The following is a 17,137-nucleotide window of genomic DNA, read 5'->3' as shown; positions in this document are numbered from 1 at the left end:
GCTTTAATGTTCGGTACTTGGTAGCTGTGGGTGGCAAATTTTGAGGATCCTTGCCAAGGCACAGACAGATGTGTGCACATACAGTATGCGTGTATATTTCTATGAATGTATTTGTATGTGTATAGTTATATTTTGTTATTTATTAATATGACACTACTACATTACATACACTGACTACAAGTACACAGACAAATTTCCATCGAGGTTGCAAATTGGAATTCTAATTTAAAGACAAAAGGACAGTTTTTATTGGTGTTATAATTAAACAAGTGGAATGATAATCCTGGGCATATCATTCAGCAATTTATTCATAGATTATAATCTTCTGACTTCCCAATGCTCCTTTAAAGCCATTGAAAACAGTGACTATAATGCTATTACATGCAGCGTACATACCAATAGGAACCTGTCAGCAGCTGTAAAAATTAAAATGGCTTCCTCTAGTCTAGGTAATGTGAAAACTCCCTTAAAGAGAACAACATGAACAAGAAAAATCATTCAGGTTTGCTGCTTTACTTTCCCCAAGATATATGATTGGTTTAATGGAATATTCATTTGATCATTTTTTGATTCATATCTTTATTAATCCACAGAATCTGTGTCAAAATAAGGCCACCTACTTTTTCTTATTTTTGGTGCTTTCTGTACTCATGTCTACATTACTGAGTCACGATGAAATGTCTTAATTTAAAAAAATTTAAAAGTATGTATTTATTTACTAAATTTATTTTCCAGCCATCTTGTTTCGAAGTGATTTGACATGGAAAAGTATATCATAAATAAGACAATATGATTTATCTGCTCAGCAAAATACTTGGGGATGGGGGGAAGATAACCCTCTTCCTGCCAGTCTGTTCCATTCTTCATCATTCAAGCTCCACCCACATTCCAAGAGAAGCTACATAACTGTTGCTATATACAGAATCCTCCTTTTCATCATCTTATTTACATCTGAGATTCTTTCCAGCTTCTTACCACTCTGTCTTCTACTTTAAGAGAGCTTCCTTTTGGAAATGAAATATGAGAAGGTGTGCTTTCAAGATTTCCTTCTGCCATGGAAAAAGACCATCCATCTTCTGTGGCTCTTGATGTTCCTCAGTAATCTTCTGACTGTGACTGCCAGACAAATACTTCCTCAGGGCTTTATTTATGCTTCTTATGAGGTGACCATCCCACAGTTATTAACTCCAAAACCTGGACAACAGGAACGACAGAATGTCACTTGTCTCCTTCATTTTGAGGGAAAGAATATCATCATGCACCTCACACAAAAGAAGAACTTGGTTCCTAAGCATTTGCCTATCTTTACCTACAGTAAGGATGGGGATCTGCAGCTGGACTATCCATTCTTCAGGGATGATTGCTACTACCATGGTTTTGTGCAGGACAGACCCTTCTCTCTGGTCACTCTCAGCATTTGCTCAGGAGGTCTCAAAGGCATCCTGCAGTTAGAAAATAAGACATATGAAATTGAACCAGTGCAGGGATCTACTACTTTTCAGCATGTGATATTTTGTTTAAAAGAAAAAGTGAGTGCTATCCAATTGAGATGTGGACTAGCACAGGAAGAGCAAAAACATCAAGAGACCATGTTCCAAAACATAGAGAATGTACTTTCAAAAACTGCATCCAAAGGAGACTGGTGGCTACGTACTCGATATGTAGAGATTGCTTTTGTGATTGAACATGAACGTTATTTAATGTTTGCCAGAAATGAAACTCTTACTGCTTTGCAAGTTCTTGACATTATTCATATTGCCAATTCTTTTTATGAACCTCTTTCTGTTCAATTATCTGTAGCTGGATTGGAAATCTGGTCACAAAAGAACTTCATAACGATTTCTCCTGCCATAGATAGCACCCTTCAGGATTTCACTGACTGGAGGAGAGACTTCTTGGTTAATCATCTAAAAAGTGATGTTGCTCACTTATTTGCATATAAGTCTTTTGAATTTTCACTTGGGTCAGCTTATGTAGGAACAGTTTGTGATGAAAGGATGGGATCTGCAGTTATCTCATATAAGACTACCAGTTTGTCCATTATCAGTAGCATATTTGCCCATGAATTAGGGCATAATCTTGGTATGCAGCATGATGAACAGTACTGTAGTTGTGGTAATGTACACTGCATTATGGCTCCAGTTCATGAAGTGACTGATAAATTTAGCAATTGTAGTTATAATGACTATTTTCTCACAATGAATGCTCCATGCTTGTTAAGTCCTCCAGACCCTGATAGAATCTTTAAAATCAAATCATGTGGCAATAAAGTAGTAGATAAGGAAGAGCAATGTGACTGTGGTTCAGAAGCTCAATGCAAGCTGGATCCATGTTGTCAGTCTAATTGTACATTTCGTTCTGGTGTCAGTTGTGGTTTTGGTGAGTGCTGTGCTAAGTGTCAGTATCTTAAATCTGGAACTATTTGCAGAAAGAAGACTAACTATTGTGATCTTCCTGAATACTGCAATGGGACTTCCGAGTGGTGTCCAGAAGATGTTTATATGCAGGATGGTGCCCCATGTAGTAACGATGCGTACTGTTATCGTGGAAACTGCATATCTGAAGATACACAGTGCAAAATGATTTTTGGCTTCAGTGCAAAAACTGCTACAGATATTTGCTTCAGAGAAATGAATGCTAAAGGCGATCGCTTTGGCAATTGTGGCCTTAAACATGGAATTTACCACAAATGTCAAACTAAGAATACTCTGTGTGGGCGAATCCAATGTGAAAATGTCCAAATCTTACCTTCTTTGGAGGAACACAGCACCATAATCCAAGTCCCCCTTGGTGATAAGCAGTGCTGGAGTACAGACTACCACAGTGGAATGAAGACAGCCGATATTGGAGCAGTGACAGATGGAAGTCCTTGTGGCAAAGATAAGATGTGCATCAACAGAAAATGCGTGAGCGTGTCTCTCTTGAAATATGATTGTAACTTCACCAAGTGCCATAATCGGGGAGTGTGCAACAGCCACAAACATTGTCATTGTGATTATGGCTGGGGTCCTCCAGACTGCCTGAGGAAAGGCCATGGTGGTAGCATTGATAGTGGACCTCCTCGACCACTCAAACGCTTAAGCACAATTGCAAAAGCTGGAATTATTGGAGGGATTATATATGTCCTTTCCTCTGCTTTTGTTTTGGTTAGTGTAGGGATATATTTCAGATACGGATTTATTCGCTTATTTAGAAGGCTTAGGAGAAGAACTGAGTCATGAACTACAGAAGCGAGTAAACAGTAAATCACAGAAATGAAGTATATCAAATGTGTTCCGAAAAGGTAATGGATATTATTATATAAAATGCATTTGAGCCTCTGGAATTTGAGTATTAATTTAAAACGCTGAAAAAAAATTGAACTTAATTTCAGGCAGTGTCATTTGTAAAAGTTCTGTTTTATTGCTCTGGTAAATACTGAAAACATTTCATGGGGAATTTTTTTTTACTACATTACTTAATTACCAAAGAAGAAGAAGAAAATAATTTAAAATTGCCTTTTAAAAATTCTAATAGAAACATAGTATGGGTGTTTAGGAGAAGCTGATCCTCCTGAAGCAGGGTCTTCCAGCCTGGCAGTCAACTTCATAGCAGCTATTGCTCAAAGAGGAGAAAAATGTTGCAACAACAACAACAAAAATCACTCATGGCTTTTATGGATAGAACAGGTACCAACGTATATTGCATTTGCTACCAACATCTTTCCCATGTGGCAGATCCATCTTCACACTAAGGGCCACCTGGCATGTTCTCTGCAGTGGGAAAATCCCAAGCATGAAAATGGCAGACTGCTATGAGTTCAAGACTGGATTCTACCCTGTGTGCTGGAAGACTTCATGGGAGAATCAGATTTGAGGAGAGAATTTGCCTTGGTAGGAAGTCTTCTTTATATAAGACATCCCTATGCTGTAGAACTGATCACCAGTCCTCCATAGGATGAGGGACATTGACACCCTCCTTCCCTCATAATCTAAACATTTGATTCTTGAACTACAATAAAACCTAAGTACCATCTCATCGAGGTCACAATAGTCTCTGTTCCTTACCCTTTAGACCGTGACGGAGAAATAGTATATTCTGATAACTTACCCAGTCCTTCTACGGAAAATAGGTAAAAGTCGCTCACGGACGTCAAACCCCCGTAAAAATCTTTTCTAGGACTCTGTAAAGGATCATGTCCTCAAGTACTACTTCTTGGGGTTATCTCCGAAAAAAAGGCTAAACTGAAATGGACATTTGCAATGGCTCAAGAAAAAACATTTGCCAGTGAAACTGCACTGCACAAGTGTCAGAAACCAGAAAGAGAAACTAAAGTACATGGTATCACACTGAGTGGATTAAAAATTCAAAGCAACGAGCTCAGATAGCATAAGAAATGCCTTCTTCGCCATCACTGAACATAGTTTAAGACATATCAATCTCTGCTTACACTGCAGAGGATTATATCAATATTCTGTGCACAGATTGAAGAATGTAGAATGTGGCAGTTTTTCAATAAGATGGTCTATACTAAGCAAGTATGCTGTACAAGGTTCTTTAGTATGATCCCAAGACCTATACTAAGAAGTCAGATCACCTAGTTTCAGATGAACTTGACTTTTCACAGGACATTGAAGATCAGCAGCTGCATCATGTTCAGAATGCGTGTAAGAAGCAGCCAAGATGATGTAACAATATTGACTGAAGCTTAGTAGACTTGAGATGGATGTTGAGTTGTTTTGGACTATAGTATGCATAATTGGCAAGGATAATTTCTATTGCATATTTTCAAAAGAGCCTTCTCTCAAATGTATTTATTGATACATTAATTTAGATGAATGTCCATCTATCAAAAAAAAAAAACCTGGGCAGCAAACAAGATGAAAACAAAGGGGTCCATTAAACTTCACCAAAAGATGAAAACAAGTATACTGAAATTCATTAAAACTGCAAAACCACTAATTGCATACAACCAGCCCACTATAGTACTAACTTCTTGACTCTGATGTCTATGGGAAAAACCCTTTTGAAAAGCCAGTAGAATAGAAGCTGTCCACATTTGGGGAGGTGATGCTGTTCCTTAGGCCATGTGGCATAACAGAAAAGGTATGCTATTGGGGATCACCATAAGACATTGTTTTTTTCAGTGGTACCCAGAGCATGCCTACTTTACCAGATCTGGTAGGATGGGCAGAAATCACCAGGGAGAAGCAGTCCTGCAAGAAATCTGGCCCTAAGCTATTTAGCACTTTAAAGATAACAACCATCTTCAATTGTACTCAAGCCTATTAGGAACTGGTATCACTTACACAGCAGCTTTGTTGCATGGGTATAATATAGATGAGCAGGCCACTGCACGCTGGACCAGCTCAATGCTGTTCAAGGGCAGCCCCATGTAGACCATGCTGCAATAGTCCAATCAAATTATTAAGGCATGAGTGACTATGAACATTGTTTCTCTATTTAGAAATATAGTAAGTACAACTGATGCACAAGATGTATCTCTGCAAAAGTTGTCCCGGCCAAAGCTGCCACCGGTTCCTTGAGGAAGAGTTATGAGTCCAGGCAAATCCCTACATTATGCATCCTGACCGGAGGAATGTAATCTGTAAGGGGTAATACCTTTTAGTGATCTAGGTCCCCTCCTCCGATTTTGGCGGTGAGTTCCACAATGGTTCCGTCTCGACTTCGAAATAGATAGGTCTAAATGTGTCGGGGGTCCGTAACCCTTTCGTGGAACATAGTGAACCGGTCGGGTTCTATATGTTGGCTCATAGAAGTGGTACGACTACCATGAATTAGGGTACCTGAAAGATGACTTCACCCAGCAGTTTCATGTAAAGATTAACTAGGAGGGAGGAGACATTCTGTGGCAGCCCACTATGGCTAGACCATTCCTTTTCTACTAATACTGATTGGAAACCAGCCTTGTAGGGAACAGGAAAACCACTGAAGACCTGGGTCTCCCTCTCTCAATCCTCTAAACCAGTCCAATACCTTAACTGATGGTACTGAAAGCTGCTGAGAGATCTAGGGCGACCAGGATGTATACACTAGCCCCTTCCCAGGCCCACCAGAGTTAACTAATGTGATTAATGTTTTAGTGCTATATCCTGGTATGAAAACCAACTGCTAGAGATCCAGATAATCCACTTCTTCCAGAGCCTTTTGGAGCTGTGCATTCTCAGTAATGATCCCCCAAAAGGAAAGGTTGGAGTCTGGATGAGAATTGTCTAGTAAAGCTAAAACCAGCAACGGTCTCGTGAGTAAGGACAAGCTACCATCTTCTTGAAGACAGGTGGAACAAGGTCCTTCCTACCAAGAGGCATCTGCCACATTGTGGTAGTCTTTATTTTTTATTTTTTTATGTATTCAACTTACACAGCTGCCTTTCTTACATAAATGACTCTAGGCAATTTACAATACAATAAATAATAGAGATAATACAAACAAAGACAAAAACACATAGCAACTGAACATATAAAATGACCACCAACAAAGCCAAGAGACAGGCTCTATCATTCACCCCTAATCCAGAAAATCGCTTTTGCCTCATATGGGAAAATTGAACAAGAACTTGAAAATTATGTTAAGCATGAAGGTGTGGAGCAAAAGTACAGCAAGCTATGGCCATTGTGGCAGTGTTAAAACCTACGGGAAATAAAGACTATAGAAACATCAAAAATAAGGTACTTAAACATTTAGAATAGAATAGAATAGAATAGAATAGAATAGAATAGAATCTTGGAGGTTTTCTAGTCCAGCCCCCTACTCAAGCAGGACAACCTATACCTGTATACCATAACTCAAGAAGGCAAACATATCAAACTCAGTTTCATTTTTTCCCTACAACGACTCTTGCTTGCTGTTCTTGCTGCATGGAGAGTTTGCATAATTTGATCTAACTGAACCACATCAGCAGCTTGCTATTAATGGTTTGATAACGAATGTCCAAATTGTTATTATCCATCACAGAGTATTCAGAGTTAAGCATATTCTGTTTGGAATCCCTGCAGCCCCTAAAAATTTCAACATATCATGGAGATTATACTTTTGGGGAAATTCAATACTGTGTTATACTGTGATAAGGTTCTGCTTTGGGAATCAATAGGGGAAAAATTCAATCAGCGTGGTATTCATTAAAATAGAAACATAAAAATGGAATTTCCTCTATCTCCTTCTTAGGTGCCTTTATTGATGCTTTGGCATAGTGATCTAATCAAGATAAAATATTAGCAATGCTTGATGCGCCTGCTCCAAAATTAAACAGGGGCTTTAAGTTTTCCCTTTTCACTTCCATCTATCCTGGAAAAATCAACACAGGAGCTGTTATGAGTGACAAAAAGTAATCCAGATGCTGGCTTCGCAAGAGTCCAATACACACTACATAGAATTTTACTCTAATTTACTCTAATTTAACTTGAATTTCAAATCTGTTGGTACCATTTAAATATTCTTAAGCACACGAAGCTATTAATGGGTCATTATCAAGAATTCTAATTCTTAGGTCAATTTGGAATATTCCAAAATGTTCTCTTTAAAAATATTTTTGAATTTTCAATAGAGAGATGTTGTGGGCATTACTTCTATCATGGATCATTCCAATACTAAAGCATCTCAAGTATCTTTGAAACAAGCAAAGTGTCTCTTCTGTATTGGTCCATTTATGGATTGTCTTCAACTTTCCAGTAAGGGGGAGGGCGCTCAAATTTAAAACTTAGCATTGTCTGTCCGTTTCTGTTGTTGCTCTATTAAGCTCCACCCATATTCCAAAGAATTCCATGTATTGTTGCTATGGTGAGAATCTTTCATCTTCTGAGTCATACACATCCTTCCTCATTTTTCTCTAATCCAGCAAAAGTTACGGTGAACTTCTTTTCCATGGATAAGGTGTCAGAGGTTCTACTTTGATGGGTTTCTTTCCCTTGGTGCGAAATGGACAAATGTATTTTTGTCTATTTGTGGCTATTTGTGATGCTGTTGAGGAAGAGCTTGGGTGAGACTGTTGAAGAGAGATGGCCTCCAGGCTTTACGCATATTTCTTATGAAACAATCATTCCGATGAAATTGACTCCCAAGTCTGGACTGAAGGAACCAGAACACATAAGCTATTTACTGCAGATTGGAGGAAATAACCAAGTGGTGCATCTCAGACAGAAGTGGGGTTTGGTCCCTAAACATTTCCCTGTGTTCTACTATAATGAAGAAGGAGATCTCCAGATGGACCAACCTTTCATCAGGGATGATTGTTTTTATCATGGCTTTTTTCAGGATAAACCCTCTTCCCTGGTCACCCTCAGCTTTTGCTCAGGAGGACTCAGAGGTATATTGCAATTAGAAAATAAAACATATGAGATTGAGCCAGTTGAGGAATCTGCTATCTTTCAGCATGTTGTATATTCTCTGGAAGAAGAACAAGGTGCCGTCTCCATGAGATGTGGGCTAACAAAAGAAGAGGAATGGAATCAAAAGGCCATCATGCCAAAAATGGAAAGCCTACAGGATAGAAGTGCTTCCAAATGGTGGCCACACACTAGATATGCAGAGATTGCTTTTGTGATAGATTATGAACGATATTTGAAATTTAACAGAAATAAAACTCTAGTTGCTATGAATGTTATGGATATTCTTCATATAGCAAATTCATTATATGAACCACTGTCTGTTAAACTGTCTTTAGCTGGACTGGAAATCTGGACCAAAAAGAATCCCATAAAGCTTCATTGGGACATACGTAGGACCCTTAGATCTTTCACTAAATGGAGAAGAGATTCACTGCAAAAACGTCTAAGGAATGACGCTGCTCATTTATTTGCATTCAAGCATTTTAGTGACCTAGGATTAGCATACACAGGAGGAATTTGTAGAGATGACTATGGATCTGCTGTTGAACAATACGTAACTACAAGACTGTTCACTATATCTTTTATATTTACTCATGAGCTAGGACATAATCTTGGAATGAGCCATGATAAAAAATATTGCTCATGTGATAAAGTTGCATGTATTATGGCTGAATTCCGTTCAGGCTATCATAAGTTCAGCAATTGTAGCTATAGGGATTATTTCAAGAACAGAAATGCAAAGTGTTTATTAGAGCTACAAGATCCAAGTAAAACATACACCATCAAATTTTGTGGAAACAAGATAGTGGATGATGGAGAGCAATGCGATTGTGGTTCTGCAGCTCAGTGTAAGTCAGATCCCTGTTGTCTATCTAATTGTATGTTGCGTCCTGGTGCCACTTGTACATTTGGCTTATGTTGTGACAAGTGTCAGTATCGAGTAGCTGGAACTGTTTGCAGAGCGAAGACTAGCAGTTGTGATCTTCCTGAATACTGTAATGGAACCTCTGAGAGGTGTCCTGAAGATGTTCATGTGCTGGATGGTGTCCCATGCAGTGATGGTGCATATTGTTACAATGGGAATTGCAATACTCACGACAAACAGTGCAAAACAATTTTTGGCAGCAAAGCAATAGCTGCTTCTGATGTTTGCTTCCAGGAAATGAATACCAAAGGTGATCGTTTTGGAAACTGTGGCCTTAAATATAAGAACTATAAAAAATGTAAAGTTGAGAATATCCTGTGTGGCCGTATTCAGTGTGAAAATGTGAAAAAATTGCCTTCTTTGGAGGAACACAGTACAATAATTCAATTTTCCATTGGCAATAAGCAATGCTGGGGTATTGACTACCACATTGGAAGCGAGATCATGGATCTTGGTGCAGTGAAGGATAGCACCCCTTGTGGCAGAGGCAGGATATGCATCCATCAGAAGTGTGTCAGTGTAACCAGCTTAATGGATGATTGTAATGTCACAAAGTGCCATAATCGGGGAGTGTGCAATAGTCGTAAACATTGTCACTGTGATTATGGCTGGAAACCTCCCAACTGTCAATATCAAGGCCATGGGGGTAGCATAGACAGTGGACCACCTTCACAACTTTATGTCGGTAAACATTTTGCAAAAGCTAGAGTGATAGGAGGATTAACATATGGTCTTTGTGGTGCTGCTATTTTTGTTGGTGTGGTTGTGCATTTCAGAAACAGACTAATCAACAAGCTTAGAAAACTGGGGGGAAAAATTCATCCAACAGAATCAATAGAAGGAGAATATCAACAGTAAATCATAAACCATAACAACAGACAGTATATCAAATAGAAAGACTGGAAGCAATGGATAAAGGCTAAGTGAACTAACTTGGAGGGGGGGGGTTAAATTCCATTTTAACAGGACTTTTCTTTCAGACTGATTTATGAAAAACCTTTCTTTGAAAGGGAAACAACTTCTGATATACATTAATTTTATTTAAGAGGCATGCCTTTTAATCTAAATTTCTGTATCACAAAAGAGATAAAAAGTTCTAAAATTAATTCATAACTTTCAGTAGAAACTACGGAGAGAAATTAAATCCTGTGGTAGCCTTCTCCAATTGGACAGTCATAATACTGCAGGGATTCAGTAGGAAAGGATCAGTGACACTTCCTTATAACCCAGAGATAAATCTCTTTCATCTCTACTACTGGTAGCACTATGACTTCTTTGTATTTTTTATCCTCATTTGGTAGAATCATCTTCACACCAAGGGCTGCTTGTACAATCAGCATGCTCTCGTTAGTAGGAAAAGATCACACAAGACTACTAAATAGGTCAGGAAGATGTTTTTAACAACTCTCAGTACCTAATCTTTATTGGAAGCAAGTGTGAAATTGTCTTCTTGAGATGTTTGTAGCCAGCCGTGCCCTTTTCCTAGTTCTTTGTTTGATTTCTCCAATTATTACATTTCTTATTCGTGTTCCTGCTCTGCTTGTGAACTTCCATGCATTGTCACTCGTTCGGATATCCAATGCCAAAACCAGCTGTTTGTTCCCAGCGCTCCTTTTCTGAAACCTCATACTTCCTCATTTATTCCACATACTGCAACACTATTCATTTCTGCTGTTGCTTTGACAGTCAAAAGGCTTGCATGACTTATTTGCCCCCAGTGCATTTATGTTTTATGAATTCATTGATTTACTTTCCAAAAATCTGTACATAAATAAATCTTACAAAGTATCTTGTGAAGTTTTCCTCCATAATGTAGAATACCTAAAGAAACTGTGGTCATGTTTCATAATGGTTATTGCTCCTAGACTGGGAGGAGCTGTTTTCATCAAGGCATCCACCCATAGAACCCAACCATGTCTTAGGTTGCCACATGCATGCTGACTCCTGCTCCCCATCTTTGCCTGCTACATTTATCATAGAAATTCATAGTGCTGCTGTGCACAAAAAATGCGTCTGACAGTTTTGAAAATTTTTTCTGGGAAAGATGACCATGGAACTAGCAACACATGAAGAACAGAGTTTTGCCAATGCAGGTAGTTCTCAGCGTACAACCATTCATTTAGTGACAGTTCAAAGTTACAGAAGCACTAAAAAAGTGATGTGTGGCCATTTTTCACACTTATGACCGTTGCAGGATCCAGATGGTCATGTGATCAGAATTCAGATGCTTGGCAACTGGCATGTATTTATGACAGTTGAAGTGTCCCATAGTCACGTGCTCACCTTTTGTGACCTGACAGGGAAGGTCAACGGGGAAGCCAGATTCACTTAACAACCGTGTTACTAACTTAACCATTGTGGCAAGAAAGGTCATAAAATGGCGCAAAACAATTACTTTGCTTAGCAATGGAAATTTTGGGCTCAAATGTGGTCATAAGTCGAGGACTACTTGTAGAAATAATTGCTACACAAGTGATATGTTATCCTCCCAAAAACATTTTTTTCAAGGAATGTTTTCACGCATTCTTCTATCCTATAAATTGTATACAGGTAATCCTCATTTAACAGGTCATTTAATGACCATTCAAAGTTACAACAGCACTGAAAAAAGTGACATATGACCATTTTTTACATTTATGATCTTTGTAGCATCCCCATGATCATGTAATCAAAATTCAGACACTTGACAACTGACTCATATTTATGACGGTTGTAGTGTCCCATGGTCATGTGATCACCTTTTGCAATCTTTTGACAAGCAAAGTTAATGGGGAAGACAGATTCACTTAACAATTGGATTACTAATTGGTCAGCCACAGTGGTTCGCTTAACAATGGTAGCAAGAAAGGTTGTAAAATGGGGCACAACTCAAAAAATGTCTTAACAATAGCATATCCTGTTGTGATTCCTCGCCAGCCCGTGAATCCGGCAGCTGAGTCTGAGGACTCAGAGGAGGAGGAGAGGCCTGGAATGTCATCAGTCAGAGGGAGGCTCTGAGGAGCTCCAAGACTTACTGTCTGACAAGGAGCCTGGCCCCTCTACTAGCGCTCAGGCTGAGACACAGCTGTGCTGGGAGTCTGAGGGGGATAGTGATGACTCACAGCTGGGTGATATCCAGGATGCTTGTAAATGCCGGCAAGCAAAGATAACAGGACAGAGGAATGCAGTGGGGCGGCTCCAGAGGCAAAGGAGCAGGCATGAGGAAAGCCACGTCTTGGCTGCATAATAAAAGGGGAGGTGTGGGAGGTGTTGGTTGCCAAAGGCACCCGTTCGGGTTAAGAATCAAGTTGCGATGAACTGTTGTTTGTTTTCCTCAGGTCTAAAAGGGGTTTGAGTTTGTCCTGCGGTTTCTGCCTGCTTGATTTGAAGAGGGGTTTCTCCTTGTGAACTGAACAAGGAGCTCAAGTAGGCTGGGACAGAACATATCTTGCCTGACCTATTTGAATTGGGACACTTCATTTGGGGGTATCTTCAAGATGGTCATGGCAATTTGCCACCACAGCCTGCCACAGGTTGATGCTACCATAGTGACATCGAACAGTACCACTTCTTAGTATACAGGATTATATTCCATATTGAGTTTGTATGACATCTGATACTAAGAACCATGAAAATACAGTAAATCAGAGCATCTTTGTGGCATTGACAAAATAGGAGTAGGACAGGTATAACATAGTCAGAGGATGTATAAAAGATGTTCAAACAATATCAAGTCAACAGACCCATGTCCTCTGCTTCCCATATCCATCCTCCCACAAGTGCATCAGTGAGGATTGAAGTGACAAAACTGTGTGCAGTGTTCAGCATGGCTGAAATTGCATAGCTACCCTCCCAGCAGCCACTACCAAGGATAACGTTTGACAAGAGAAGAAGTGATTGGGAGGAAAAAGGAAGATGACAGCAGTTCTTCGGTCCAGATTGTGTGCCAAGGAAGTTTCTTTGACGATGGAATTTTTTGCGGAAACTTTCCCTCCACAAATTTGGGTAACCATTTAAGTTCAATTTGAAAAGCCCCAGCCTAGAGGAGCAAATGAAGAAAGGATGTATGCTTTTATTTTAGGAGGGTGATTGGAGTAGATGTACAAAGAACTGTATAACACTCTCACACTTTCACCAATTCATAATCCAAGCATCAAAGGAAAATAATCCAAAGATGTTGTTGTTGTTGTTGTTGATGATGATGATGATGATTTTGCCTGTTCTTACAGTGAATGTCACAGACTTTAGATGGGGTATATTTAACTGATTTGGGTTGTAACTAAAGGCTTTGGATACCTGGAGATACAGTGGGGCTGGTGGGGGAGTTTGCAGTCAGAGGTGTCAAGTCCAATAAATGTAACACTTCTTTTTTTTTTTTAATTGAAAATTTTTAAAAGTTTTACAATATAACTCCCCTCCTCCCCAAAACCCACCCTTCCCCACCCCCCTCCCTCCCCCCCAACTTCCCAGAGCCAATCACAGGGTTAACAATACAATAAATACACTCTGTCTTAGATTATGTCACTATTAAATTAACAAAAGATATTGTAGGAAATTGAGAGAAGACTTGTTTGCATAATTTGTAATATTAATATTGTAGAATAATGATTAATTTTTCTTTATTTGATGTAATTGTTAGATTTTAAATGAGTTTTTGGTTTACTTTGAAAAATCAAGGTATAAATAAGAGTTATATTAGATAGGTAGAAGAGGTTTGGTTTTATATAGAAAGAACACTATAGTCCTTCACGTAGGCTGAAATCTTAGTCATTTCTGCTAAATTTGAAACTTTAAATGCCCAATCTTCTATAGTGGGCAAACGTTCCGTTTTCCAGCATTGAGCTACTAATAATCTTGCAGCAGTTATCAAATTCAACATCAAATCCATTTCTTTTTTATCCAAATTTTCCATAATGCCCAACAAAAATAACTGTGGCTTAAACTTTATCTTTTTCTTAAAAATATTTTGAATATTCCACCATATCTTTATCCAAAATGCTTTAACTGCCCTACAAGTCCACCACACATGAAAATAAATTGCATCTAAATTTCCACATCTCCAACACTTGGGTTGTAAATTAGGATACATACAGGACAATTTTTGAGGATCCAAATGCCACCTATAAAACATTTTGTAAAAATTTTCTCTTAAATTCTGAGCTTGAGTAAATTTTACATTCCTAATCCAAATTGTCTCCCATGTTTCCAATAAGATCGTTTCTTGTATATTTTGAGCCCATTTTATCATACAATCCTTCACCAATTCTGTTTCCGAGCCCAATTCAACCAATACACCATAAATTCTTTTTATAGGAGCTTGAGATTGATCTCTAATCTGTTTAATCAAATTTACATCCTGTACTGTAATACCAACTTTTTGATCCAAACGCCACCTCATAGACAATTGATTATAATAAAACCATGAATATTCAATATTTTCTTGTTTCAAATCTCCCAAAGATTTAAGTTGCCAATCTCATCCTACCGGCAAAAGTAACACTTCTATTTGGTAAATCCCTTAGGTATCACTCAAAGAGCTTTGATTACCCTTGCCTTTATGGTTCTTCTTTTTCTTCACACACCCCCCCGTTGATTTTGTGTTTGTTTTGACTTTTCCAATTATTTTTCATCATATTAACTACAGTATATCTACCAACTCACTTTCTTATGTTTCAATAGTAGTAATGCTGGCTATGGTGTCTTCCATGTTCTGTATTTTAAAATCCCACAAGATCTCTACTGCATGTTTTCTAAAACTTTTCAGGGATATGGTCTTAGTAATTGTTGATAACAGGCAAGCCAAACTTTTCACATAAATTCCAATGTACAATTTTTGGAAAAAATCGGAACGTTGCAATAAAAGTAACCCGGTTCTAAATGATGATAAAACAATATTAAGTATCTGAGGGTGCAGCTAACACACATCACTCTTAGTGAAGCATGCATACCAGCATCTGCATTTCCTGCGTTGGATGAGGAGAGCACATCTTTCTCCTTCTGTCCTGGCCACTTTTTACAGAGGCATGATTGATAGCATTTTAACAAACTGCATCACTGTCTCGTTTGGTAACAACAGTGCCTCAGATAGAAAGTCCATACAGAGAATGGCAAGGACAGCCGAGAAAATCATAGCAAGCTCACTCCCTGGTATTCAGGATGCTGCTTATAAGCGCTATGTGCTTAGAGCTCAAAGCATTGTTAGAGACCCCACACACCCACTTTACAGTCTGTTTCTGTTGCTCCCCTCTAGGAGGAGGTTTCGAAGTACTTCTAGCAGGACTACCTGATTGTGTAACAGCTTTGTTTCCTATGCCATCCGTCTGGTAAAATCGCAAGATTCGTTTTTCTTGCCATGCACATGTATACATAACCTGAACTAGACTGTTATTACTCTGTGTCATATATGTGGGTATATGCATAATTCTGTATGTATGTATGTATGTATGTATGTATGTATGTATGTCATATTTACGTAGTGTATATGGGAGGTGGTGACCCTTTGAGAGCTGTATGCACCGAAATTTCATTTTAATGTATGCCGATTAGTGTACATTCAAAGTGACAATAAAGTTATTATTCTATTCTATTCTATTCTATTCTATTCTATTTGCAACTATGTCTGATGTTGCTTCAATTCAGTTTGGACAATTTTGCTACACTTGCTAATGAGATTATGTGTTCAACATTTATTTAATGTGGTTTAATCCCTGCTTAACTGGGTGTCGATTGCTGATGACCTCATGATCTCATTCCACTGACTAGTGTAACAACAGGGTATCACCATAGAATATAAATCAACTAAACCCCTCCAAAACACTTTAAGAAAACAAAAAAATCAGTAGCCCAAGGAAGAAAAAACAGGAGTCATTTGCAATATACAGGGTAAGGACTCTAACAGCTATTAGGTATGACAGACAGCAAAAGACTAGCGGACCACATCCATGAACACCAACTAGGAGTGAGAAGATCCAATGAAAGCTCCTTAATCCCACAACACGTGGACAGATACAACCATAATCTGAATGCGGAAACGTCAGCATCTTAGACCAAGCTAACTCTCAAAGTGCAAGGGAATTCTTGGAAAATTGGTACTCAGACATATCAGCCATCAACAAGCACATAGAAATAAAACAACATTTGCAGACCATTGGAAAGAGATAATGAAAAAGTTAAAAAGGAAACAAAGAGACCAAATTATTCATTTTTGATTTCTATTTTAGTAGGCTTTTGACTCCACTCAACATCACATGTATAATATCTATAGAATGCAATGCAGTTTTTCTGGAACATAATTATTCTTCTTGTTGATCTTTCATGTGACATAAAAACACCGTCTGTTTAGTCTTTAAAATAAGGTTTATTTGTGCTAAGAGTGCAAGCTTGTGGTCTTTAACATATTGTTTCTCTCTCCTCCCCCTCCCATAGTTGTGAAAATTCATAAGGCAAAGACTGAGCCATTCGGTATGCAAAAGCCTCAGATCTTTTTATAGCTAAAGATGACATGGGTGAAAAGAGGAAAAGTCAAATAACCATGAAATAGAAATTAGAAGGTTCAGCAAGCTATTGGTTTTGAGCTTTTACAAAACCACGCCTCTCCTGGTGTGATAGGCTACTTCACTTCCTACTCAAATTATGAACTAATCCACTTCAATTCACAGCTTGGGCCAACCAGACAAAATATACAGCTTGTTCCTGTTAGATAAATTACAGAGCAGTAGGATACGAACACTAACTTTTCTACATTTGGCTGTTTAAACTCCGCCTACATTCCAAAATCTATTGCGTTTTCTGTTGCTATGTACAGTATAGAATCCTCATTTTCAAATATTTTTTTCTCTCTCCCCTGTCCCTGTCCTTGCTGAGATTCCTATTCTAGAATAAGGTGAGGTTCTACCCTCATTCTACGAAA

At 38.5% G+C, this 17,137-nt stretch overlaps 2 protein-coding genes across 2 annotated transcripts; both read left to right on the top strand.

The window, feature by feature from the left end:
- The first annotated feature begins 1,013 nt into the window (after positions 1 to 1,013).
- Positions 1,014 to 3,221, top strand: LOC107294295 (disintegrin and metalloproteinase domain-containing protein 20-like). The gene has a single exon (XM_015823517.1). The coding sequence runs from the start codon at positions 1,014 to 1,016 to the stop codon at positions 3,219 to 3,221; it is 2,208 nt and encodes a 735-aa protein (XP_015679003.1).
- Positions 3,222 to 7,914: 4,693 nt separating this feature from the next.
- LOC107294294 (disintegrin and metalloproteinase domain-containing protein 20-like) lies at positions 7,915 to 10,107 on the top strand. Its single transcript, XM_015823516.1, has one exon. It carries the CDS (start codon positions 7,915 to 7,917, stop codon positions 10,105 to 10,107), a length of 2,193 nt encoding a protein of 730 aa, XP_015679002.1.
- The last annotated feature ends 7,030 nt before the right edge of the window (positions 10,108 to 17,137 follow it).

This window comes from Protobothrops mucrosquamatus, unplaced genomic scaffold, assembly GCF_001527695.2.
Source record: "Protobothrops mucrosquamatus isolate PMUCROS unplaced genomic scaffold, P.Mucros_1.0 scaffold1897, whole genome shotgun sequence".
Classification (NCBI taxonomy): Eukaryota; Metazoa; Chordata; class Lepidosauria; order Squamata; family Viperidae; genus Protobothrops; species Protobothrops mucrosquamatus.
The sequence above is the reverse complement of the archived record's forward strand: the minus strand, read 5'-3'. Positions and strand labels throughout refer to the sequence as shown.

Bases quoted from the DNA above. Each gene is read 5' to 3' on its own strand.
- LOC107294295 (XM_015823517.1), top strand. From the start codon at position 1,014: ATGAAATATGAGAAGGTGTGCTTTCAAGATTTCCTTCTGCCATGGAAA.
- LOC107294294 (XM_015823516.1), top strand. From the start codon at position 7,915: ATGGACAAATGTATTTTTGTCTATTTGTGGCTATTTGTGATGCTGTTG.